Below are 25,793 nucleotides of genomic sequence, written 5' to 3' on the forward strand. Positions count from 1 at the left end.
TGGGATGGTACAGGGAGGGATGGTACGGGGAAGGATGGTACAGGGAGGGATGGTACAGGGAGGGATGGTACAGGGAGGGATGGTACAGGGAGGGATGGTACAGGGAGGGATGGTACAGGGTGTGGGATGGTACAGGGAGGGATGGTACAGGGTGAGGGATGGTACAGGGTGTGGGATGGTACAGGGAGGGATGGTACAGGGAGGGATGGTACAGGGAGGGATGGTACAGGGAGGGATGGTACAGGGTGTGGGATGGTACAAGGTGTGGGATGGTACAGGGAGGGATGGTACAGGGTGTGGGATGGTACAGGGTGTGGGATGGTACAGGGAGGGATGGTACAGGGAGGGATGGTACAGGGAGGGGTGGTACAGGGAGGGATGGTACAGGGTGTGGGATGGTACAGGGAGGGATGGTACAGGGAGGGATGGTACAGGGAGGGATGATACAGGGTGTGGGATGGTACAGGGTGTGGGATGATACAGGGTGTGGGATGGTACAGGGAGGGATGGTACAGGGAGGGATGGTACAGGGTGTGGGATGGTACAGGGAGGGATGGTACAGGGAGGGATGGTACAGGGAGGGATGGTACAGGGAGGGATGGTACAGGGAGGGATGGTACAGGTGTGGGATGGTACAGGGTGTGGGATGGTACAGGGTGTGGGATGGTACAGGGAGGGATGGTACAGGGAGGGATGGTACAGGGAGGGATGATACAGGGAGGGATGGTACAGGGAGGGATGGTACAGGGAGGGATGGTACAGGGAGGGATGGTACAGGGAGGGATGGTACAGGTGTGGGATGGTACAGGGTGTGGGATGGTACAGGGTGTGGGATGGTACAGGGTGTGGGATGGTACAGGGAGGGATGGTACAGGGAGGGATGGTACAGGGAGGGATGGTACAGGGAGGGATGATACAGGGTGTGGGATGGTACAAGGTGTGGGATGGTACAGGGAGGGATGGTACAGGGAGGGATGGTACAGGGAGGGATGGTACAGGGAGGGATGGTACAGGGAGGGATGGTACAGGGAGGGATGATACAGGGTGTGGGATGGTACAGGGTGTGGGATGGTACAAGGTGTGGGATGGTACAGGGTGTGGGATGGTACAGGGAGGGATGGTACAGGGTGTGGGATGGTACAGGGTGTGGGATGGTACAGGGAGGGATGGTACAGGGAAGGATGGTACAGGGTGTGGGATGGTACAGGGAGGGATGGTACAGGGAGGGATGGTACAGGGAGGGATGGTACAGGGAGGGATGGTACAGGTGTGGGATGGTACAGGGTGTGGGATGGTACAGGGAGGGATGGTACAGGGTGAGGGATGGTACAGGGAGGGATGGTACAGGGAGGGATGGTACAGGGAGGGATGGTACAGGGAGGGATGGTACAGGGTGTGGGGTGGTACAAGGTGTGGGATGGTACAGGGAGGGATGGTACAGGGTGTGGGATGGTACAGGGTGTGGGATGGTACAGGGAGGGATGGTACAGGGAGGGATGGTACAGGGAGGGGTGGTACAGGGAGGGATGGTACAGGGTGTGGGATGGTACAGGGAGGGATGGTACAGGGAGGGATGGTACAGGGAGGGATGATACAGGGTGTGGGATGGTACAGGGAGAGATGGTACAGGGAGGGATGGTACAGGGTGTGGGATGGTACAGGGTGTGGGATGGTACAGGGTGTGGGATGGTACAGGGAGGGATGGTGCAGGGTGTGGGATGGTACAGGGAGGGATGGTACAGGGAGGGATGGTACAGGGTGTGGGATGGTACAGGGTGTGGGATGGTACAGGGTGTGGGATGGTACAGGGTGTGGGATGGTACAGGGAGGGATGGTACAGGGAGGGATGGTACAGGGAAGGATGGTACAGGGAGGGATGGTACAGGGTGTGGGATGGTTCAGGGAGAGATGGTACAGGGAGGGATGGTACAGGGAGGGATGGTACAGGGAGGGATGGTACAGGGTGTGGGATGGTACAGGGAGGGATTGTACAGGGAGGGATGGTACAGGTGTGGTATGGTACAGGGAGGGATGGTACAGGGAGGGATGGTACAGGGAGGGATGGTGCAGGGTGTGGGATGGTACAGGGAGGGATGGTACAGGGAGGGATGGTACAGGGTGTGGGATGGTACAGGGTGTGGGATGGTACAGGGAGGGATGGTACAGGGAGGGATGGTACAGGGTGTGGGATGGTACAGGGAGGGATGGTACAGGGAGGGATGGTACAAGGAGGGATGGTACAGGGTGTGGGATGGTACAGGGTGTGGGATGGTACAGGGAGGGATGGTACAGGGTGTGGGATGGTACAGGGTGTGGGATGGTACAGGGTGTGGGATGGTACAGGGTGTGGGATGGTACAGGGTGTGGGATGGTACAGGGAGGGATGGTATAGGGAGGGATGGTACAGGGTGTGGGATGGTACAGGGAGGGATTGTACAGGGAGGGATGGTACAGGTGTGGTATGGTACAGGGAGGGATGGTACAGGGAGGGATGGTACAGGGAGGGATGGTGCAGGGTGTGGGATGGTACAGGGAGGGATGGTACAGGGTGTGGGATGTTACAGGGTGTGGGATGGTACAGGGTGTGGGATGGTACAGGGAGGGATTGTACAGGGTGTGGGATGGTACAGGGAGGGATGGTACAGGGTGTGGGATGGTACAGGGTGTGGGATGGTACAGGGTGTGGGATGGTACAGTGAGGGATGGTGCAGGGTGTGGGATGGTACAGGGAGGGATGGTACAGGGAGGGATGGTACAGGGAGGGATGGTACAGGGAGGGATTGTACAGGGAGGGATGGTACAGGGTGTGGGATGGTACAGGGAGGGATGGTACAGGGAGGGATGGTACAGGGAGGGATGGTACAGGGAGGGATTGTACAGGGAGGGATGGTACAGGGAGGGATGGTACAGGGAGGGATGGTACAGGGTGTGGGATGGTACAGGGAGGGATGGTACAGGGAGGGATGGTACAGGGAGGGATGGTACAGGGAGGGATTGTACAGGGTGTGGGATGGTACAGGGAGGGATGGTACAGGGAGGGATGGTACAGGGAGGGATGGTACAGGGAGGGATGGTACAGGGAGGGATGGTACAGGGAGGGATGGTACAGGGAGGGATTGTACAGGGTGTGGGATGGTACAGGGAGGGATGGTACAGGGAGGGATGGTACAGGGTGTGGGATGGTACAGGGTGTGGGATGGTACAGGGAGGGATGGTACAGGGAGGGATGGTACAGGGAGGGATGGTACAGGGTGTGGGATAGTACAGGGAGGGATGGTACAGGGAGGGATGGTACAGGGTGTGGGATGGTACAGGGTGTGGGATGGTACAGGGTGTGGGATGGTACAGGGAGGGATGGTACAGGGAGGGATGGTACAGGGAGGGATGGTACAGGGAGGGATGGTACAGGGAGGGATTGTACAGGGTGTGGGATGGTACAGGGAGGGATGGTACAGGGTGTGGGATGGTACAGGGAGGGATGGTACAGGGTGTGGGATGGTACAGGGTGTGGGATGGTACAGGGAGGGATGGTACAGGGAGGGATGGTACAGGGTGTGGGATGGTACAGGGAGGGATGGTACAGGGTGTGGGCTGGTACAGGGAGGGATGGTACAGGGTGTGGGATGGTACAGGGTGTGGGATGGTACAGGGAGGGATGGTACAGGGAGGGATGGTACAGGGAGGGATGGTACAGGGTGTGGGATAGTACAGGGAGGGATGGTACAGGGTGTGGGATGGTACAGGGTGTGGGATGGTACAGGGTGTGGGATGGTACAGGGTGTGGGATGGTACAGGGAGGGATGGTACAGGGAGGGATGGTACAGGGAGGGATGGTACAGGGAGGGATGGTACAGGGTGTGGGATGGTACAGGGTGTGGGATGGTACAGGGAGGGATGGTACAGGGAGGGATGGTACAGGGAGGGATGGTACAGGGAGGGATGGTACAGGGTGTGGGATGGTACAGGGTGTGGGATGGTACAGGGTGTGGGATGGTACAGGGAGGGATGGTACAGGGAGGGATGGTACAGGGAGGGATGGTACAGGGAGGGATTGTACAGGGTGTGGGATGGTACAGGGAGGGATGGTACAGGGTGTGGGATGGTACAGGGAGGGATGGTACAGGGTGTGGGATGGTACAGGGTGTGGGATGGTACAGGGAGGGATGGTACAGGGAGGGATGGTACAGGGTGTGGGATGGTACAGGGAGGGATGGTACAGGGTGTGGGCTGGTACAGGGAGGGATGGTACAGGGTGTGGGATGGTACAGGGTGTGGGATGGTACAGGGAGGGATGGTACAGGGAGGGATGGTACAGGGAGGGATGGTACAGGGTGTGGGATAGTACAGGGAGGGATGGTACAGGGAGGGATGGTACAGGGAGGGATGGTACAGGGAGGGATGGTACAGAGAGGGATGGTACAGAGAGGGATGGTACAGAGAGAGATGGTACAGGGTGTGGGATGGTACAGGGAGGGATGGTACAGAGAGAGATGGTACAGGGTGTGGGATGGTACAGGGAGGGATGGTACAGGGAGTGATGGTACAGGGAGGGATGGTACAGGGAGGGATGGTACAGGGTGTGGGATGGTACAGAGAGGGATGGTACAGAGAGAGATGGTACAGGGTGTGGGATGGTACAGGGAGGGATGGTACAGAGAGAGATGGTACAGGGTGTGGGATGGTACAGGGAGGGATGGTACAGGGAGGGATGATACAGGGTGTGGGATGGTACAGGGAGGGATGGTACAGGGTGTGGGATGGTACAGGGAGGGATGGTACAGGGAGGGATGGTACAGAGAGGGATGGTACAGGGAGGGATGGTACAGGGAGGGATGGTACAGGGAGGGATGGTACAGGGAGGGATAGTACAGGGAGGGCTGTACTGTTGCGTTGAGAGATGTTTTTGACCATGACCCATTCCCCTCGCAGTGACCACGATGTCTGCCGCTGGCGCGATGCACACTTCGGGGATAACCGGAAGCTCACTCTCGGCACTGAACACCTCACCCACCCCACCCCCCAACTGCACAAACAGCAGCCATTCACTGGCACTCTCCGGCCTGACCTCGAGCACAGGGTAAGTGTCATCTGACAGTGGGTGCAACGGACCCACCGGAGCCTTCCATAGCTCGCAAACACTCACCCTCCATTCCATCCTCACAGCGACTAACACAGAGAGAGGGGTAGTGCAGGGGACACAAGGAAAAGGAGGAAGAGAAAGAGAAAGGAGAGGCAGGGACAGGCCGACAGAGAATGAAGAAGGAAACAGAGAAGGCAGAGGGAGATGGAGCGAAAGGAGAGAGAGGGGCGGAGAAAGGAGAAAGAGAGAGAGGGACGGAGAAAGGAGAGAGGCAGAGAAAGGAGAAAGAGGCAGAGAAAGGAGAGAGAGAGAGAGAGGCAGAGAAAGGAGAGAGAGAGGCAGAGAAAGGATAGAGAGAGAGGCAGAGAAAGGATAGAGAGAGAGGCAGAGAAAGAAGAGAGAGAGCCAGATGAAGGAGAGAGAGAGGAGCGGTGAAAGGAGAGAGAGAGAGAGAGAGAGAGAGAGGCAGAGAAAGGAGAGAGAGAGAGGCAGAGAAAGGAGAGAGAGGCAGAGAAAGGAGAGAGAGAGAGAGGCAGGGAAAGAGAGAGAGTGAGAGGCAGAGAAAGGAGAGAGGCAGAGAAAGGAGAGAGAGAGAGGCAGAGAAAGGAGAGAGAGAGAGAGAGAGAGAGGCAGAGAAAGGAAAGAGAGAGAGAGGCAGAGAAAGGAGAGAGAGAGGCAGAGAAAGGAGAGAGAGAGAGAGGCAGAGAAAGGAGAGAGAGAGGCAGAGAAAGGAGAGAGAGAGAGAGAGGCAGAGAAAGGAGAGAGAGGGGCAGAGAGAGAGAGGCAGAGAAAAGAGAGAGAGAGAGAGAGAGGCAGTGAAAGGGGAGAAAGAGACTGAGAAATTCAGATGGAGGGTGAGAAAGTTGGATCTCAAACCAGCGTACTAAGCTTAAATAAAGGAGACTATGAAGGTATGAGAGCAGAGTTGGGTAAAGTGGACTGGGAAAATAGATTTAAGTGTAGGACAGTTGATGCACAGTGGTGTACATTTAAGGAGATATTTCACAACTGAAGAAAAATATATTCCAGTGAGGAGGAAAGAGTGTAAGAGAAAAGATAGCCACCTGTGGCTAACTAAAGAAATACAAGATGGTATTCAATTAAAAACAAGGGCATACAAAGTGGCCAAAACTAGTGGGAGGACAGAAGACTGGGAAGCTTTTAAAAGCCAGCAAAGAATGACTAAAAAAATGATTAAGAAAGGGAAGATAGACTATGAAAGTAAACTAACACAAAATATAAAAACCGATAGGAAGAGTTTTTATAAAAAGGAAAAGAGTGGCTAAAGTAAATGTTGATACCTTAAAGGTGAGACTGGAGAATTAGTAATAGGGAACATGGAGATGGCAGAAACTCTGAACAAATATTCTGTATCAGTCTTTACGGTAGAGGACACTAACAGTATTCCGACAGTGGATAGTCAAGGGGCTATAGGGGGCGGGGGGGGGAGCGTAGAACTTAACACAATCACAAATAAGATATTTGGTACTCAGTGGTGTATTTGGACTTCCAGAAGGCATTTGACAAGGTGCCACATAAAGGGTTGCTGCACAAGATAAAAGTTCAGGGGATTGGGGGATAATATATTAGCATGGATAGAGGATTGGCTAACTAACAGAAAACAGAGAGTCGGGATAAATGGTTCATTCTCGGGTTGGCAATCAGTAACTAGTGGGATGCCGCAGGGATCAGTGCTGGGACCACAATTATTTACAATCTATATTAATGACTTGGAAGAAGGGACTGAGTGTAACGTAGCCAAGTTTGCTGATGATACAAAGATGGGAGGAAAAGCAATGTGTGAGGAGGGCACAAAAAATCTGCAAAAGGACATAGACAGGCTAAGTGAATGTGCGTGAAACACAAAAGGATAGTATGCAGGTACAGCAAGTGATCAGGAAGGCCAATGGAATCTTGGCCTTTATTGCAAAGGGGATGGAGTATAAAAGCAGGGAAGTCTTGCTACAGCTATACAGGGTATTGGTGAGGCCACACCTGGAGTACTGCGTGCGGTTTTGGTTTCCATAGTTACGAAAGGATATACTTGCTTTGGAGACAGTTCAGAGAAGGTTCACTAGGTTGATTCCGGGGATGAGGGGGTTGACTTATGAGGAAAGGTTGAGGAGGTTGGGCCTCTACTCATTGGAATTCAGAAGAATGAGAGGTGATCTTATCGAAACGTATAAGATAATGAGGGGGCTTGACAAGGTGGATGCAGAGAGGATGTTTCCACTGATGGGGGAGACTAGAACTAGGGGGCATAATCTTAGAATAAGGGCTACCCATTTAAAACTGAGATGAGGAGAAATTTCTTCTCTGAGGGTTGTAAATCTGTGGAATTTGCTGCCTCTGAGAGCTGTGGAAGCTGGGACATAGAATAAATTTAAGACCAAAATAGACAGTTTCTTAACCCATAAGGGATTAAGCGGTTATGGGGAGCAGGGAGGGAGGTGGACCTGAGACCATGATCGGATCAGCCATGATCATATTAAATGGTGGAGCAGGCTCGAGGGGCCATTTGGCCTACTCCTGCTCCTATTTCTTATGTTCTTATTGTAAAGGAGAGAGAGAGAAAGGGGAGGGAGAGAGAGAGAGAGAAAGGGGAGGGAGAGAGAGAGAAAGGAGAGAGAGAGAGAGAGAGAGGGGAGAGAGAGAGAGAGAGAGAGAGAAAGGGGAGAGAGAGAGAGAAAGGGGGGGGAGAAAGAGAGAGAGAGAAAGGGGAGAGGGAGAGAGAAAGGGGAGAGAGAGAGAGAGAAAGGGGAGAGAAACAGATAGGAGCGAGAAAGAGAGAGAAGGGATGGAGACAAAGTAGAGAGAGTTGGAGACATTGATGCAGAGAGGGTAAGAGAGGGGGAGGTGAGTTAGAGAGCGAGCTTGTGTTGTGGGGTGAGCCAATGTCAGGTAGTTGAAGGGTCGTTGCTCTCTGAGTTATCACCGCCCCGCCCTCTCACCTATATCATTATGTGTGCAGGTGAGCGCAGGTTCTGAATGCCTGTTATTTGGTTGGATTACAGGAGTTCATTGCTGGGTATGAACCATGGGATTAACCCCTCGCTAATGGCCAACAATCCCTTGGCCACCATCCAAGGTTTGTTGTATCTGTGTGTCAAATCACTCCATTCCCACACACACTCCATTGTACCATGCGTGCAGTGATTGAGTCCCACATCCCCTCCATCCGTGTCCCACATCCCCTCCATCCGTGTCCCACATCCCCTCCATCCGTGCCCCACATCCCCTCCATCCGTGTCCTACATCCCCTCCATCCGTGTCCCACATCCCCTCCATCCGTGTCCCACATCCCCTCCATCCGTGCCCCACATCCCCTCCATCCGTGTCCCACATCCCCTCCATCCGTGTTCCACATCCCCTCCATCCGTGCCCCACATCCCCTCCATCCATGTCCCACATCCCATCCATCCGTGTTCCACATACACTCCATCCGTGCTCCACATCCGCTTCAGATGTATTCCTGAAGGTGCTGACCCTCTCTCCTCCCCTCCCCCTGAAAGTGCTGACCCTCTCTCCCCCCTCCCCTGAAGGTGCTGACTCTCCCCCCTCCCCTGAAGGTGCTGACTCTCTCCCCCCTCCCCTGAAGGTGCTGACTCTCTCCCCCCTCCCCTGAAGGTGCTGACTCTCCCCCCTCCCCTGAAGGTGCTGACTCTCTCCCCCCTCCCCTGAAGGTGCTGACTCTCTCCCCCCTCCCCTGAAGGTGCTGACTCTCCCCCCTCCCCTGAAGGTGCAGACTCTCTTCCCCCTCCCCTGAAGGTGCTGACTCTCTCCCCCCTCCCCTGAAGGTACTGACTCTCCCCCCCTCTCCCCTGAAGGTGCTGACTCTCCCCCCTCCCCTGAAGGTGCTGACTCTCTCCCCCCTCCCCTGAAGGTGCTGACTCTCCCCCCCTCTCCCCTGAAGGTGCTGACTCTCCCCCCTCCCCTGAAGGTACTGACTCTCCCCCCTCCCCTGAAGGTGCTGACTCTCCCCCCTCCCCTGAAGATGCTGACTCTCTCCCCCTCCCCTGAAGGTGCTGACTCTCTCCCCCCTCCCCTGAAGGTGCTAACTCTCTCCCCCTCCCCTGAAGGTGCTGACTCTCTCCCCCTCCCCTGAAGGTGCTAACTCTCTCCCCCTCCCCTGAAGGTGCTGACTCTCTCCCCCCTCCCCTGAAGGTGCTAACTCTCTCCCCCCTCCCCTGAAGGTGCTGACTCTCTCCCCCTTCCCTGAAGGTGCTGACTCTCTCCCCCCTCCCCTGAAGTTGCTGACTCTCCCCCCCCCTCCCCTGAAGGTGCTAACTCTCTCCCCCCTCCCCTGAAGATGCTGACTCTCCCCCCCCCTCCCCTGAAGGTGCTAACTCTCTCCCCCTCCCCTGAAGGTGCTGACTCTCTCCCCCCCACCCCTGAAGGTGCTGACTCTCTCCCCCCTCCCCTGAAGGTGCTGACTCTCTCCCCCCCTCCCCTGAAGGTGCTGACTCCCTCCCCTCCCCTGAAGGTGCTGACTCTCTCCCCCCTCCCCTGAAGGTGCTGACTCTCTCCCCCCTCCCCTGAAGGTGCTGACTCTCTCCCCCCTCCCCTGAAGGTGCTGACTCTCTCCCCCCTCCCCTGAAGGTGCTGACTCTCTCCCCCCTCCCCTGAAGGTGCTGACTCTCTCCCCCCTCCCCTGAAGGTGCTGACTCTCCCCCCTCCCCTGAAGGTGCTGACTCTCCAACCTCCCCTGAAGGTGCTGACTCTCCCCCCTCCCCTGAAGGTGCTGACTCTCCCCCCTCCCCTGAAGGTGCTGACTCTCCCCCCTCCCCTGAAGGTGCTGACTCTCCAACCTCCCCTGAAGGTGCTGACTCTCCCACCACCCCTGAAGGTGCTGACTCTCCAACCTCCCCTGAAGGTGCTGACTCTCTCCCCCCTCCCCTGAAGATGCTGACTCTCCCCCCTCCCCTGAAGGTGCTGACTCTCCCCCCTCCCCTGAAGGTGCTGACTCTCTCCCCCCTCCCCTGAAGGTGCTAACTCTCCCCCCTCCCCTGAAGGTGCTGACTCTCTCCCCCCTCCCCTGAAGGTGCTGACTCTCTCCCCCCTCCACTGAAGGAGTAATCATGTTTTTTCCTGTTGGAAGCAGATTATCTCTTTTGCTGGCCCTTTGTTCCTGGCCCCTCTGTTCCTCAGTGTGTCCCCTCTATTCCCTAGTGTGTCCCCTCTATATCTGTCTGTTCCCCATTGAGTTCCCTCTATAATCCCTGTATTCCCCAGTGGACTCCCTCTATATCCCTCTGTTTCCCGGTGTGTCCCCTCTATATCCTTCTGTTCCCCATTGCATTCTGGTTATTCACAGTGCACAGGATTTTCTCGTTGTGTGTGGTTTTTTACTCGCTGCATGTTCCCTCGCTGCGTGTTCGCTCGCTGCGTGTTCCCTCCCTGCGCGTTCCCTCCCTGTGCGTTCCCTCCCTGTGCGTTCTCTCACTGTGTGTTACTGTGTGTCCCCTCACTCTGTTCCCTCACTTTGTGTTCCTGTGTTCCCTCACTGTGTGTTCCTGTGTTCCCTCACTGTGTGTTCCTGTGTTCCCTCACTGTGTGTTTCTGTGTTGCCTCTCTGTGTGTTCCCTCTCTGTGTGTTGCCTCTCACACTCTCTCTCTGTTCCCTCTGTGGGTTCTTCCTCTGTGTGTTTCTGTGCTCCGTCTGTGTGTGCACCCTCTCTGTGTGTTCACTCACTGCGTGTTCCAGTCCCTCGCTGTGTGTGTTCTCATGCGTTCCCTCACTGTGTGTCCTCTTACTGTGTGCTCCCATGCATCCTCTCACTGTGTGTCCTCTTTCTGTGTGTTCTCTTTCTGTGTGTTCTCTCACTGTGCGTTCTCTCAATGTGCGTTCTCTCACTGTGTGTTCTCTCACTGTGTGTTCTCTCACTGTGCGTTCTCTCACTGTGTGTTCTCTCACTGTGCGTTCTCTCAATGTGCGTTCTCTCACTGTGTGTTCTCTCACTGTGTGTTCTCTCACTGTGCGTTCTCTCACTGTGTGTTCTCTCACTGTGTGTTCTCTCACTGTGCGTTCTCTCACTGTGTGTTCTCTCACTGTGTGTTCTCTCACTGTGCGTTCTCTCACTGTGTGTTCTCTCACTGTGCGTTCTCTCACTGTGTTCTCTCACTGTGCGTCCTCTCACTATGTGTTCTCTCACTGTGCATTCTCTCACTGTGTTCTCATGCAATCCCTCACTGTGTGTTCCCATGCGTCCTCTCTCTATGTGTTCTCTCAGTGTGTTCTCTCACTGTGCGTTCTCTCACTGGGTGCTCTGTGTGTGTTCTCTCTCTGTGTGTTTTCTCACTGTGTTCTCATGCATTCCCTCACTGTGTGTTCCCATGCGTCCTCTCTCTATGTGTTCTCTCACTGTGTTCTCTCACTGTGTGTTCTCACTGTGTTCTCATGCATTCCCTCACTGTGTGTTCCCATACGTCCTCTCACTGTGTGTTCTCTCACTGTGTGTTCTCTCACTATGTGTTCTCTCTCTCTGCGTTCTCTCACTGTGTGTTCTCTCTCTGTGCATTCTCTCACTGTGTATTCTCTCTCTCTCTGTGTTCTCTCACTGTGTGTTCTCATGCATTCCTTCACTGTGTGTTCTCATGCGTCCTCTCACTTTGTGTTCTCTCACTGTGTGTTCTCTAATTGTGTGTTCTCTCTCTGTGTGTTCTCTCTCTGTGTGTTCTCTTACTGTGTGTTCCCTCACTGTGTGTTCTCATGCATTCTCTCACTGTGTGTTCCCATGCGTCCTCTCTCTGTGTGTTCTCTCACTGTGTGTTCTCTAATTGTGTGTTCTCTCTCTGTGCGTTCTCTCACTGTGTGTTCTCTCAGTGTGTGTTCTCATGCGTTCCCTCACTTGTGTTCTCTCACTGTGCGTTCTCTCACTGTGCGTTCTCTCACTGTGTGTTCTCTCACTGTGTGTTCTCTCACTGTGCGTTCTCTCAATGTGCGTTCTCTCACTGTGTGTTCTCTCACTGTGTGTTCTCTCACTGTGCGTTCTCTCACTGTGTGTTCTCTCACTGTGTGTTCTCTCACTGTGCGTTCTCTCACTGTGTGTTCTCTCACTGTGTGTTCTCTCACTGTGCGTTCTCTCACTGTGTGTTCTCTCACTGTGCGTTCTCTCACTGTGTTCTCTCACTGTGCGTCCTCTCACTATGTGTTCTCTCACTGTGCATTCTCTCACTGTGTTCTCATGCAATCCCTCACTGTGTGTTCCCATGCGTCCTCTCTCTATGTGTTCTCTCAGTGTGTTCTCTCACTGTGCGTTCTCTCACTGGGTGCTCTGTGTGTGTTCTCTCTCTGTGTGTTTTCTCACTGTGTTCTCATGCATTCCCTCACTGTGTGTTCCCATGCGTCCTCTCTCTATGTGTTCTCTCACTGTGTTCTCTCACTGTGTGTTCTCACTGTGTTCTCATGCATTCCCTCACTGTGTGTTCCCATACGTCCTCTCACTGTGTGTTCTCTCACTGTGTGTTCTCTCACTATGTGTTCTCTCTCTCTGCGTTCTCTCACTGTGTGTTCTCTCTCTGTGCATTCTCTCACTGTGTATTCTCTCTCTCTGTGTTCTCTCACTGTGTGTTCTCATGCATTCCTTCACTGTGTGTTCTCATGCGTCCTCTCACTTTGTGTTCTCTCACTGTGTGTTCTCTAATTGTGTGTTCTCTCTCTGTGTGTTCTCTCTCTGTGTGTTCTCTTACTGTGTGTTCCCTCACTGTGTGTTCTCATGCATTCTCTCACTGTGTGTTCCCATGCGTCCTCTCTCTGTGTGTTCTCTCACTGTGTGTTCTCTAATTGTGTGTTCTCTCTCTGTGCGTTCTCTCACTGTGTGTTCTCTCAGTGTGTGTTCTCATGCGTTCCCTCACTTGTGTTCTCTCACTGTGTGTTCTCTCACTGTGTGTTCTCATGCGTTCCCTCACTTGTGTTTTCTCACTGTGTGTTCTCTCACTGTGTGTTCTCATGCATTCCCTCAATTGTGTTCTCTCACTGTGTGTTCTCTCACTGTGTGTTCTCATGCGTTCCCTCAATTGTGTTCTCTCACTTTGTGTTCTCATGCGTTCCCTCACTTGTGTTCTCTCACTGTGTGTTCTCTTTCTGTGTGTTCTCTCTCTGTGTGTTCTCTCACTGTGCGTTCTCTCAATGTGCGTTCTCTCACTGTGTGTTCTCTCACTGTATGTTCTCTCACTGTGTGTTCTCATGCGTTCCCTCAATTGTGTTCTCTCACTGTGTGTTCTCTCACTGTGTGTTCTCATGCATTCCCTCACTTGTGTTCTCTCTCTGTGTTCTCTCACTGTGTGTTCTCATGCATTCCCTCACTATGTGTTCTCTCACTGTGTGTTCTCATGCATTCTCTCACTGTGTATTCTCTCTCTGTGTGTTCTCTCACTGTGTGTTCTCATGCATTCCTTCACTGTGTGTTCCCATGCGTCCTCTCACTTTGTGTTCTCTCACTGTATGTTCTCTCTCTGTGTGTTCCCTCTCTGTGTGTTCCCATGCATCCTCTCACTTTGTGTTCTCACACTTTGTGTTCTCTCACTGTGTGTTCTCTCTCTGCGTGTACTCTCTGTGTGCGTTCTCTCTCTGTGTGTTCTCTCTCTGTGTGTTCTCTCTCTGTGTGTTCTCTCACTGTGTGTTCCCTCACTGTGTGTTCTCATGCATTCCCTCACTGTGTGTTCCCATGCGTCCTCTCACTGTGTGTTCTCTCACTGCATGTTCTCTCACTGTGTGTTCTCTCTCTGTGCGTTCTCTCTCTGTGCGTTCTCTCTCTGTGCGTTCTCTTTGTGTGTTCTCTCTTTGTGTGTTCTCTCTCTGTGTGTTCCCTCACTGTGTGTTCTCATGCATTCTCTCACTGTGTGTTCCCATGCGTCCTCTCTCTGTGTGTTCTCTCACTGTGTGTTCTCTCTCTGTGCGTTCTCTCACTGTGTGTTCTCTCAGTGTGTTCTCTCACTGTGTGTTCTCATGCGTTCCCTCACTTGTGTTCTCTCACTGTGTGTTCTCGCACTGTGTGTTCTCATGCGTCCTCTCACTTTGTGTTCTCTCACTGCATGTTCTCTCACTGTGTGTTCTCTCTCTGTGCGTTCTCTCTCTGTGCGTTCTCTCTCTGTGCGTTCTCTTTGTGTGTTCTCTCTCTGTGTGTTCTCTCTCTGTGTGTTCTCTTACTGTGTGTTCCCTCACTGTGTGTTCTCATGCATTCTCTCACTGTGTGTTCCCATGCGTCCTCTCACTGTGTGTTCTCTCACTGTGTGTTCTCTAATTGTGTGTTCTCTCTCTGTGCGTTCTCTCACTGTGTGTTCTCTCAGTGTGTGTTCTCATGCGTTCCCTCACTTGTGTTCTCTCACTGTGTGTTCTCTCACTGTGTGTTCTCATGCGTTCCCTCAATTGTGTTCTCTCACTTTGTGTTCTCATGCGTTCCCTCACTTGTGTTCTCTCACTGTGTGTTCTCTTTCTGTGTGTTCTCTCTCTGTGTGTTCTCTCACTGTGCGTTCTCTCAATGTGCGTTCTCTCACTGTGTGTTCTCTCACTGTATGTTCTCTCACTGTGTGTTCTCATGCGTTCCCTCAATTGTGTTCTCTCACTGTGTGTTCTCTCACTGTGTGTTCTCATGCGTTCCCTCAATTGTGTTCTCTCACTGTGTGTTCTCTCACTGTGTGTTCTCATGCGTTCCCTCACTTGTGTTCTCTCTCTGTGTTCTCTCACTGTGTGTTCTCATGCATTCCCTCACTATGTGTTCTCTCACTGTGTGTTCTCATGCATTCTCTCACTGTGTATTCTCTCTCTGTGTGTTCTCTCACTGTGTGTTCTCATGCATTCCTTCACTGTGTGTTCCCATGCGTCCTCTCACTTTGTGTTCTCTCACTGTATGTTCTCTCTCTGTGTGTTCCCTCTCTGTGTGTTCTCATGCATTCCCTCTCGGTGTGTTCCCATGCGTCCTCTCACTTTGTGTTCTCACACTTTGTGTTCTCTCACTGTGTGTTCTCTCTCTGCGTGTACTCTCTGTGTGCGTTCTCTCTCTGTGTGTTCTCTCTCTGTGTGTTCTCTCTCTGTGTGTTCTCTCACTGTGTGTTCCCTCACTGTGTGTTCTCATGCATTCCCTCACTGTGTGTTCCCATGCGTCCTCTCACTGTGTGTTCTCTCACTGCATGTTCTCTCACTGTGTGTTCTCTCTCTGTGCGTTCTCTCTCTGTGCGTTCTCTTTGTGTGTTCTCTCTCTCTGCGTTCTCTCTCTGTGCGTTCTCTTTCTGTGCGTTCTCTCTCTGTGTGTTCTCTCTCTGCGTGTACTCTCTGTGTGCGTTCTCTCTCTGTGTGTTCTCTCTGTGTGTGTTCTCTCTCTGTGTGTTCTCTCACTGTGTGTTCCCTCACTGTGTGTTCTCATGCATTCCCTCACTGTGTGTTCCCATGCGTCCTCTCACTGTGTGTTCTCTCACTGCATGTTCTCTCACTGTGTGTTCTCTCTCTGTGCGTTCTCTCTCTGTGCGTTCTCTCTCTGTGCGTTCTCTCAGTGTGTGTTCTCATGCGTTCCCTCACTTGTGTTCTCTCACTGTGTGTTCTCTCACTGTGTGTTCTCATGCGTTCCCTCACTTGTGTTTTCTCACTGTGTGTTCTCTCACTGTGTGTTCTCATGCATTCCCTCAATTGTGTTCTCTCACTGTGTGTTCTCTCACTGTGTGTTCTCATGCGTTCCCTCAATTGTGTTCTCTCACTTTGTGTTCTCATGCGTTCCCTCACTTGTGTTCTCTCACTGTGTGTTCTCTTTCTGTGTGTTCTCTCTCTGTGTGTTCTCTCACTGTGCGTTCTCTCAATGTGCGTTCTCTCACTGTGTGTTCTCTCACTGTATGTTCTCTCACTGTGTGTTCTCATGCGTTCCCTCAATTGTGTTCTCTCACTGTGTGTTCTCTCACTGTGTGTTCTCATGCATTCCCTCACTTGTGTTCTCTCTCTGTGTTCTCTCACTGTGTGTTCTCATGCATTCCCTCACTATGTGTTCTCTCACTGTGTGTTCTCATGCATTCTCTCACTGTGTATTCTCTCTCTGTGTGTTCTCTCACTGTGTGTTCTCATGCATTCCTTCACTGTGTGTTCCCATGCGTCCTCTCACTTTGTGTTCTCTCACTGTATGTTCTCTCTCTGTGTGTTCCCTCTCTGTGTGTTCTCATGCATTCCCTCACGGTGTGTACCCATGCGTCCTCTCACTTTGTGTTCTCACACTTTGTGTTCTCTCACTGTGTGTTCTCTCTCTGCGTGTACTCTCTGTGTGCGTTCTCTCTCTCTGTGTTCTCTCTCTGTGTGTTCTCTCTCTGTGTGTTCTCTCACTGTGTGTTCCCTCACTGTGTGTTCTCATGCATTCCCTCACTGTGTGTTCCCATGCGTCCTCTCACTGTGTGTTCTCTCACTTCATGTTCTCTCACTGTGTGTTCTCTCTCTCTGCGTTCTCTCTCTGTGCGTTCTCTCTCTGTGCGTTCTCTCTCTGTGCGTTCTCTCTGTGTGTTCTCTCTCTGTGTGTTCTCTCTCTGTGTGTTCCCTCACTGTGTGTTCTCATGCATTCCCTCACTGTGTGTTCCCATGCGTCCTCTCACTGTGTGTTCTCTCACTTCATGTTCTCTCACTGTGTGTTCTCTCTCTCTGCGTTCTCTCTCTGTGCGTTCTCTCTCTGTGCGTTCTCTCTCTGTGCGTTCTCTCTGTGTGTTCTCTCTCTGTGTGTTCTCTCTCTGTGTGTTCTCTCTGTGTGTGTTCTCTCACTGTGTGTTCCCTCACTGTGTGTTCTCATGCATTCCCTCACTGTGTGTTCCCATGCGTCCTCTCACTGTGTGTTCTCTCACTGCATGTTCTCTCACTGTGTGTTCTCTCTCTGTGCGTTCTCTCTCTGTGCGTTCTCTCTCTGTGCGTTCTCTCTAGTGCGTTCTCTCTGTGTGTTCTCTCTTTGTGTGTTCTCTCTCTGTGTGTTCCCTCACTGTGTGTTCTCATGCATTCTCTCACTGTGTGTTCCCATGCGTCCTCTCTCTGTGTGTTCTCTCACTGTGTGTTCTCTCACTGTGTGTTCTCTCTCTGTGCGTTCTCTCACTGTGTGTTCTCTCAGTGTGTTCTCTCACTGTGTGTTCTCATGCGTTCCCTCACTTGTGTTCTCTCACTGTGTGTTCTCGCACTGTGTGTTCTCATGCGTTCCCTCACTTGTGTTCTCTCACTGTGTGTTCTCTCACTGTGTGTTCTCATGCGTTCCCTCACTTGTGTTTTCTCACTGTGTGTTCTCTCACTGTGTGTTCTCATGCATTCCCTCAATTGTGTTCTCTCACTGTGTGTTCTCTCACTGTGTGTTCTCATGCGTTCCCTCAATTGTGTTCTCTCACTATGTGTTCTCATGCGTTCCCTCACTTGTGTTCTCTCACTGTGTGTTCTCTTTCTGTGTGTTCTCTTTCTGTGAGTTCTCTCACTGTGAGTTCTCTCACTGTGCGTTCTCTCACTGTGTGTTCTCTCACTGTGTGTTCTCATGCGTTCCCTCACTTGTGTTCTCTCTCTGTGTTCTCTCACTGTGTGTTCTCATGCATTCCCTCACTATGTATTCTCTCTCTGTGTGTTCTCTCACTGTGTGTTCTCATGCATTCCTTCACTGTGTGTTCCCATGCGTCCTCTCACTTTGTGTTCTCTCACTGTATGTTCTCTCTCTGTGTGTTCCCTCTCTGTGTGTTCTCATGCATTCCCTCACGGTGTGTTCCCATGCGTCCTCTCACTTTGTGTTCTCACACTTTGTGTTCTCTCACTGTGTGTTCTCTCTCTGCGTGTACTCTCTGTGTGCGTTCTCTCTCTGTGTGTTCTCTCTCTGTGTGTTCTCTCTCTGTGTGTTCTCTCACTGTGTGTTCCCTCACTGTGTGTTCTCATGCATTCCCTCACTGTGTGTTCCCATGCGTCCTCTCACTGTGTGTTCTCTCACTGCATGTTCTCTCACTGTGTGTTCTCTCTCTGTGCGTTCTCTCTCTGTGCGTTCTCTCTCTGTGCGTTCTCTCTGTGTGTTCTCTCTCTGTGTGTTCTCTCTGTGTGTGTTCCCTCACTGTGTGTTCTCATGCATTCTCTCACTGTGTGTTCCCATGCGTCCTCTCTCTGTGTGTTCTCTCACTGTGTGTTCTCTCACTGTGTGTTCTCTCTCTGTGCGTTCTCTCACTGTGTGTTCTCTCAGTGTGTTCTCTCACTGTGTGTTCTCATGCGTTCCCTCACTTGTGTTCTCTCACTGTGTGTTCTCGCACTGTGTGTTCTCATGCGTTCCCTCACTTGTGTTCTCTCACTGTGTGTTCTCTCACTGTGTGTTCTCATGCGTTCCCTCAATTGTGTTCTCTCACTGTGTGTTCACATGCGTTCTCTCACTTGTGTTCTCTCACTGTGTGTTCTCTCTCTCTGCGTTCTCTCACTGTGCGTTCTCTCACTGTGCGTTCTCTCACTGTGCGTTCTCTCACTGTGCGTTCTCTCACTGTGCGTTCTCGTGTGTTCTCTCACTGTGTGTTCTCTCACTGTGCGTTCTCATGTGTTCTCTCACTGTGCGTTCTCTCACTGTGTGTTCCCTCACTGTGTGTTCTCTCACTGTGCGTTCTCTCACTGTGCGTTCTCTCACTGTGTGTTCTCTCACTGTGCGTTCTCTCACTGTGCGTTCTCTCACTGTGCGTTCTCGTGTGTTCTCTCACTGTGTGTTCTCTCACTGTGCGTTCTCGTGTGTTCTCTCACTGTGTGTTCTCTCACTGTGCGTTCCCATGTGTTCTCTCACTGTGTGTTCCCTCACTGTGCGTTCTCTCACTGTGTGTTCTCTCACTGTGTGTTCCCTCACTGTGCGTTCTCTCACTGTGCGTTCTCTCACTGTGTGTTCTCTCACTGTGCGTTCTCGTGTGTTCTCTCACTGTGTGTTCTCTCACTGTGCGTTCCCTCACTGTGTGTTCTCTCACTGTGCGTTCTCGTGTGTTCTCTCACTGTGTATTCTCTCACTGTGCGTTCTCTCACTTTGCGTTCTCTCACTGTGTGTTCTCTCACTGTGCGTTCCCTCACTGTGTGTTCTCTCACTGTGCGTTCTCGTGTGTTCTCTCACTGTGTATTCTCTCACTGTGCATTCTCTCACTGTGTGTTCTCTCACTGTGCTTTCTCTCACTGTGCGTTCTTGTGTGTTCTCTCACTGTGCGTTCTCGTGTGTTCTCTCACTGTGTGTTCCCTCACTGTGCATTCTCGTGTGTTCTCTCACTGTGCATTCTCTCACTGTGCGTTCTCGTGTGTTCTCTCACTGTGTGTTCTCTCACTGTGTGTTCTTGTGTGTTCTCTCACTGTGCGTTCTCGTGTGTTCTCTCACTGTGTGTTCCCTCACTGTGCGTTTTCTCACTGTGCGTTCTCGTGTGTGCTCTCACTGTGCGTTCCCTCACTGTGCGTTCTCTCACTGTGCGTTCTCGTGTGTTCTCTCACTGTGCGTTCTCTCACTGTGCGTTCTCTCACTGTGCGTTCTCGTGTGTTCTCTCACTGTGCGTTCTCTCACTGTGCGTTCTTGTGTGTTCTCTCACTGTGTGTTCCCTCACTGTGTGTTCTCTCACTGTGCGTTCTCTCACTGTGTGTTCTCTCACTGTGCGTTCTCTCACTGTGTGTTCTCTCACTGTGCGTTCTCTCACTGTGTGTTCTCTCACTGTGTGTTCTCTCACTGTGCGTTCTCTCACTGTGTTTTCTCTCACTGTGTGTTCTCTCACTGTGTGTTCTCTCACTGTGCGTTCTCTCACTGTGTGTTCTCACTGTGTGTTCTCTCACTGTATGTTCCCTCACTGTGTGTTCTCTCACTGTGTGTTCTCTCACTGTGCGTTCTCTCACTGTGCGTTCTCGTGTGTTCTCTCACTGTGTGTTCTCTCACTGTGTGTTCCCTCACTGTGTGTTCTCTCACTGTGCGTTCTAATGTGTTCTCTCACTGTGCGTTCTCTCACTGTGCGTTCTCCCACTGTGCGTTCTCTCACTGTGCGTTCTCTCACTGTGTGTTCTCTCACTGTGCGTTCTCCCACTGTGCGTTCTCTCACTGTGCGTTCTCTCACTGTGTGTTCTCTCACTGTGTGTTCCCTCACTGTGTGTTCTCTCACTGTGCGTTCTCATGTGTTCTCTCACTGTGCGTTCTCTCACTGTGCGTTCCCTCACTGTGCGTTCTCTCACTGTGTGTTCTCTCACTGTGCGTTCTCTCACTGTGCGTTCTCGTGTGTTCTCTCACTGTGTGTTCTCTCACTGTGCGTTCTCGTGTGTTCTCTCACTGTGTGTTCTCTCACTGTGCGTTCCCGTGTGTTCTCTCACTGTGTGTTCCCTCACTGTGCCTTCTCTCACTGTGCGTTCTCTCACTGTGCGTTCTCTCACTGTGCGTTCTCTCACTGTGTGTTCTCTCACTGTGCGTTCTCTCACTGTGCGTTCTCGTGTGTTCTCTCACTGTGTGTTCTCTCACTGTGCGTTCTCGTGTGTTCTCTCACTGTGTGTTCTCTCACTGTGCGTTCCCGTGTGTTCCCTCACTGTGTGTTCCCTCACTGTGCGTTCTCTCACTGTGCGTTCTCTCACTGTGCGTTCTCTCACTGTGCGTTCTCTCACTGTGTGTTCTCTCACTGTGCGTTCTCGTGTGTTCTCTCACTGTGTGTTCTCTCACTGTGCGTTCCCTCACTGTGTGTTCTCTCACTGTGCGTTCTCGTGTGTTCTCTCACTGTGTATTCTCTCACTGTGCATTCTCTCACTGTGCGTTCTCTCACTGTGCGTTCTCTCACTGTGTGTTCTCTCACTGTGCGTTCCCTCACTGTGTGTTCTCGTGTGTTCTCTCACTGTGTGTTCCCTCACTGTGCGTTCTCGTGTGTTCTCTCACTGTGTGTTCTCTCACTGTGTGTTCTCTCACTGTGTATTCTCTAACTGTGTGTTCTCTCACTGTGTATTCTCTAACTGTGTGTTCTCTCACTGTGCGTTCTCTCACTGTGCGTTCTTGTGTGTTCTCACACTGTGCGTTCTCTCACTGTGCGTTCTCTCACTGTGCGTTCTCTCACTGTGTGTTCTCTCACTGTGCCTTCTCGTGTGTTCTCTCACTGTGCGTTCTCACTGTGCGTTCTCTCACTGTGCGTTCTCTCACTGTGCGTTCTCTCACTGTGCGTTCTCTCACTATGCGTTCTCTCACTGTGCGTTCTCTCACTGTGCATTCTCTCACTGTGCGTTCTCGTGTGTTCTCTCACTGTGCGTTCTCTCACTGTGCATTCTCTCACTGTGTGTTCTCTCACTGTGCGTTCTCTCACTGCGCGTTCTCTCACTGTGCATTCTCTCACTGTGCGTTCTCTCACTGTGCGTTCTCTCACTGTGCGTTCTCTCACTGTGTGTTCTCTCACTGTGCGTTCTCTCACTGTGCGTTCTCTCACTGTGCGTTCTCTCACTGTGCGTTCTCGTGTGTTCTCTCACTGTGTGTTCTCTCACTGTGCGTTCTCTCACTGTGCATTCTCTCACTGTATGTTCTCTCACTGTGCATTCTCGTGTGTTCTCTCACTGTGCGTTCTCTCACTGTGCGTTCTCTCACTGTGTGTTCTCTCACGGTGCGTTCTCTCACTGTGCGTTCTCTCACTGTGGTTCTCTCACTGTGTGTTCTCTCACTGTGCGTTCTCTCACTGTGTGTTCTCTCACTGCGCGTTCTCTCACTGTGCATCATCTCACTGTGCGTTTTCGTGTGTTCTCTCACTGTGCGTTCTCTCACTGTGCGTTCTCTCACTGTGTGTTCTCTCACTGTGCGTTCTCTCACTGTGCATTCCCTCACTGTGCGTTCTCTCACTGTGCGTTCTCGTGTGTTCTCTCACTGTGTGTTCCCTCACTGTGTGTTCTCTCACTGTGCGTTCTCTCACTGTGTGTTCTCTCACTGTGTGTTCTCTCACTGTGCGTTCTCTCACTGTGTGTTCTCTCACTGTGCGTTCTCTCACTGTGTGTTCTCTCACTGTGTGTTCTCTCACTGTGCGTTCTCTCACTGTGTGTTCTCTCACTGTGTGTTCTCTCACTGTGTGTTCTCTCACTGTGCGTTCTCTCACTGTGTGTTCTCACTGTGTGTTCTCTCACTGTATGTTCCCTCACTGTGTGTTCTCTCACTGTGTGTTCTCTCACTGTGCGTTCTCTCACTGTGCGTTCTCGTGTGTTCTCTCACTGTGTGTTCTCTCACTGTGTGTTCCCTCACTGTGTGTTCTCTCACTGTGCGTTCTAATGTGTTCTCTCACTGTGCGTTCTCTCACTGTGCGTTCTCCCACTGTGCGTTCTCTCACTGTGCGTTCTCTCACTGTGTGTTCTCTCACTGTGCGTTCTCCCACTGTGCGTTCTCTCACTGTGCGTTCTCTCACTGTGTGTTCTCTCACTGTGTGTTCCCTCACTGTGTGTTCTCTCACTGTGCGTTCTCATGTGTTCTCTCACTGTGCGTTCTCTCACTGTGCGTTCCCTCACTGTGCGTTCTCTCACTGTGTGTTCTCTCACTGTGTGTTCTCTCACTGTGTGTTCTCTCACTGTGTGTTCTCTCACTGTGCGTTCTGTCACTGTGCATTCTCGTGTGTTCTCTCACTGTGTGTTCTCTCACTGTGTGTTCCCTCACTGTGTGTTCTCTCACTGTGCGTTCTCATGTGTTCTCTCACTGTGTGTTCTCTCACTGTGTGCTCTCTCACTGTGTGTTCTCTCACTGTGCGTTCTCTCACTGTGCGTTCTCGTGTGTTCTCTCACTGTGTGTTCTCTCACTGTGTGTTCTCTCACTGTGTGTTCTCTCACTGTGTGTTCTCTCACTGTGCGTTCTCTCACTGTGCGTTCTCGTGTGTTCTCTCACTGTGTGTTCTCTCACTGTGTGTTCCCTCACTGTGTGTTCTCTCACTGTGCGTTCTCATGTGTTCTCTCACTGTGTGTTCTCTCACTGTGTGTTCTCTCACTGTGCGTTCTCTCACTGTGCGTTCTCGTGTGTTCTCTCACTGTGTGTTCTCTCACTGTGTGTTCCCTCACTGTGTGTTCTCTCACTGTGCATTCTCATGTGTTCTCTCACTGTGTGTTCTCTCACTGTGCGTTCCCTCACTGTGCGTTCTCTCACTGTGTGTTCTCTCACTGTGTGTTCTCTCACGGTGTGTTCTCTCACTGTGTGTTCTCTCACTGTGCGTTCTCATGTGTTCCCTCACTGTGTGTTCTCTCACTGTGCGTTCTCTCACTGTGCGTTCTCTCACTGTGCGTTCTCTCACTGTGTGTTCTCTCACTGTGCGTTCTCATGTGTTCTCTCACTGTGTGTTCTCTCACTGTGCGTTCTCATGTGTTCTCTCACTGTGTGTTCTCATGTGTTCTCTCACTGTGCGTTCTCTCACTGTGTGTTCTCTCACTGTGTGTTCTCTCACTGTGCGTTCTCATGTGTTCCCTCACTGTGCGTTCTCTCACTGTGTGTTCTCTCACTGTGTGTTCTCTCACTGTGTGTTCTCTCACTGTGCGTTCTCATGTGTTCCCTCACTGTGTGTTCTCTCACTGTGCGTTCTCTCACTGTGCGTTCTCTCACTGTGCGTTCTCTCACTGTGCGTTCTCTCACTGTGCGTTCTCTCACTGTGCGTTCTCGTGTGTTCTCTCACTGTGTGTTCTCTCACTGTGCGTTCTCGTGTGTTCTCTCACTGTGTGTTCTCTCACTGTGCGTTCCCGTGTGTTCTCTCACTGTGTGTTCCCTCACTGTGCCTTCTCTCACTGTGCGTTCTCTCACTGTGCGTTCTCTCACTGTGCGTTCTCTCACTGTGTGTTCTCTCACTGTGCGTTCTCTCACTGTGCGTTCTCGTGTGTTCTCTCACTGTGTGTTCTCTCACTGTGCGTTCTCGTGTGTTCTCTCACTGTGTGTTCTCTCACTGTGCGTTCCCGTGTGTTCCCTCACTGTGTGTTCCCTCACTGTGCGTTCTCTCACTGTGCGTTCTCTCACTGTGCGTTCTCTCACTGTGCGTTCTCTCACTGTGTGTTCTCTCACTGTGCGTTCTCGTGTGTTCTCTCACTGTGTGTTCTCTCACTGTGCGTTCCCTCACTGTGTGTTCTCTCACTGTGCGTTCTCGTGTGTTCTCTCACTGTGTATTCTCTCACTGTGCATTCTCTCACTGTGCGTTCTCTCACTGTGCGTTCTCTCACTGTGTGTTCTCTCACTGTGCGTTCCCTCACTGTGTGTTCTCGTGTGTTCTCTCACTGTGTGTTCCCTCACTGTGCGTTCTCGTGTGTTCTCTCACTGTGTGTTCTCTCACTGTGTATTCTCTAACTGTGTGTTCTCTCACTGTGTATTCTCTAACTGTGTGTTCTCTCACTGTGCGTTCTCTCACTGTGCGTTCTTGTGTGTTCTCACACTGTGCGTTCTCTCACTGTGCGTTCTCTCACTGTGCGTTCTCTCACTGTGTGTTCTCTCACTGTGCGTTCTCGTGTGTTCTCTCACTGTGCGTTCTCACTGTGCGTTCTCTCACTGTGCGTTCTCTCACTGTGCGTTCTCTCACTGTGCGTTCTCTCACTATGCGTTCTCTCACTGTGCGTTCTCTCACTGTGCATTCTCTCACTGTGCGTTCTCGTGTGTTCTCTCACTGTGCGTTCTCTCACTGTGCATTCTCTCACTGTGTGTTCTCTCACTGTGCGTTCTCTCACTGCGCGTTCTCTCACTGTGCATTCTCTCACTGTGCGTTCTCTCACTGTGCGTTCTCTCACTGTGCGTTCTCTCACTGTGCGTTCTCTCACTGTGTGTTCTCTCACTGTGCGTTCTCTCACTGTGCGTTCTCTCACTGTGCGTTCTCTCACTGTGCGTTCTCGTGTGTTCTCTCACTGTGTGTTCTCTCACTGTGCGTTCTCTCACTGTGCATTCTCTCACTGTATGTTCTCTCACTGTGCGTTCTCGTGTGTTCTCTCACTGTGCGTTCTCTCACTGTGCGTTCTCTCACTGTGTGTTCTCTCACGGTGCGTTCTCTCACTGTGCGTTCTCTCACTGTGGTTCTCTCACTGTGTGTTCTCTCACTGTGCGTTCTCTCACTGTGTGTTCTCTCACTGCGCGTTCTCTCACTGTGCATCATCTCACTGTGCGTTTTCGTGTGTTCTCTCACTGTGCGTTCTCTCACTGTGCGTTCTCTCACTGTGTGTTCTCTCACTGTGCGTTCTCTCACTGTGCATTCCCTCACTGTGCGTTCTCTCACTGTGCGTTCTCGTGTGTTCTCTCACTGTGCGTTCTCTCACTGTGCGTTCTCTCACTGTGCGTTCTCTCACTGTGCGTTCTCTCACTGTGCGTTCTCTCACTGTGCGTTCTCTCACTGTGCGTTCTCTCACTGTGTGTTCTCTCACTGTGCGTTCCCTCACTGTGTGTTCTCGTGTGTTCTCTCACTGTGCGTTCTCTCACTCTGCATTCCCTCACTGTGCGTTCTCTCACTGTGCGTTCTCGTGTGTTCTCTCACTGTGCATTCTCTTACTGTGCGTTCTCGTGTGTTCTCTCACTGTGTGTTCTCTCACTGTGCGTTCTCGTGTGTTCTCTCACTGTGCATTCTCTCACTGTGCGTTCTCTCACTGTGCGTTCTCTCACTGTGCATTCTCGTGTGTTCTCTCACTGTGCGTTCTCACACTGTGCGTTCTCGTGTGTTCTCTCACTGTGCGTTCTCTCACTGTGCGTTCTCTCACTGTGCGTTCTCGTGTGTTCTCTCACTGTGCATTCTCTCACTGTGCGTTCTCTCACTGTGCGTTCTCGTGTGTTCTCTCACTGTGCGTTCTCTCACTGTGCGTTCT

At 51.9% G+C, this 25,793-nt stretch overlaps 1 protein-coding gene across 1 annotated transcript in view; it reads left to right on the top strand.

Annotated features, from left to right (window-relative positions):
* Window positions 1–25,793, top strand: part of LOC139241067 (POU domain, class 2, transcription factor 2-like) — a gene marked incomplete at its 5' end in the record, with an annotated part of 50,950 nt that overhangs the window by 20,344 nt on the left and 4,813 nt on the right. The window contains 2 exons of the mRNA XM_070869760.1: window positions 4,930–5,077; window positions 8,095–8,168. Of these exons, the coding sequence (XP_070725861.1) occupies window positions 4,930–5,077; window positions 8,095–8,168 (222 nt within the window). The remainder of the gene's footprint in view (window positions 1–4,929; window positions 5,078–8,094; window positions 8,169–25,793) is intronic.

The sequence above is a fragment of the Pristiophorus japonicus genome, chromosome Y, assembly GCF_044704955.1.
Source record: "Pristiophorus japonicus isolate sPriJap1 chromosome Y, sPriJap1.hap1, whole genome shotgun sequence".
Classification (NCBI taxonomy): domain Eukaryota; kingdom Metazoa; phylum Chordata; class Chondrichthyes; family Pristiophoridae; genus Pristiophorus; species Pristiophorus japonicus.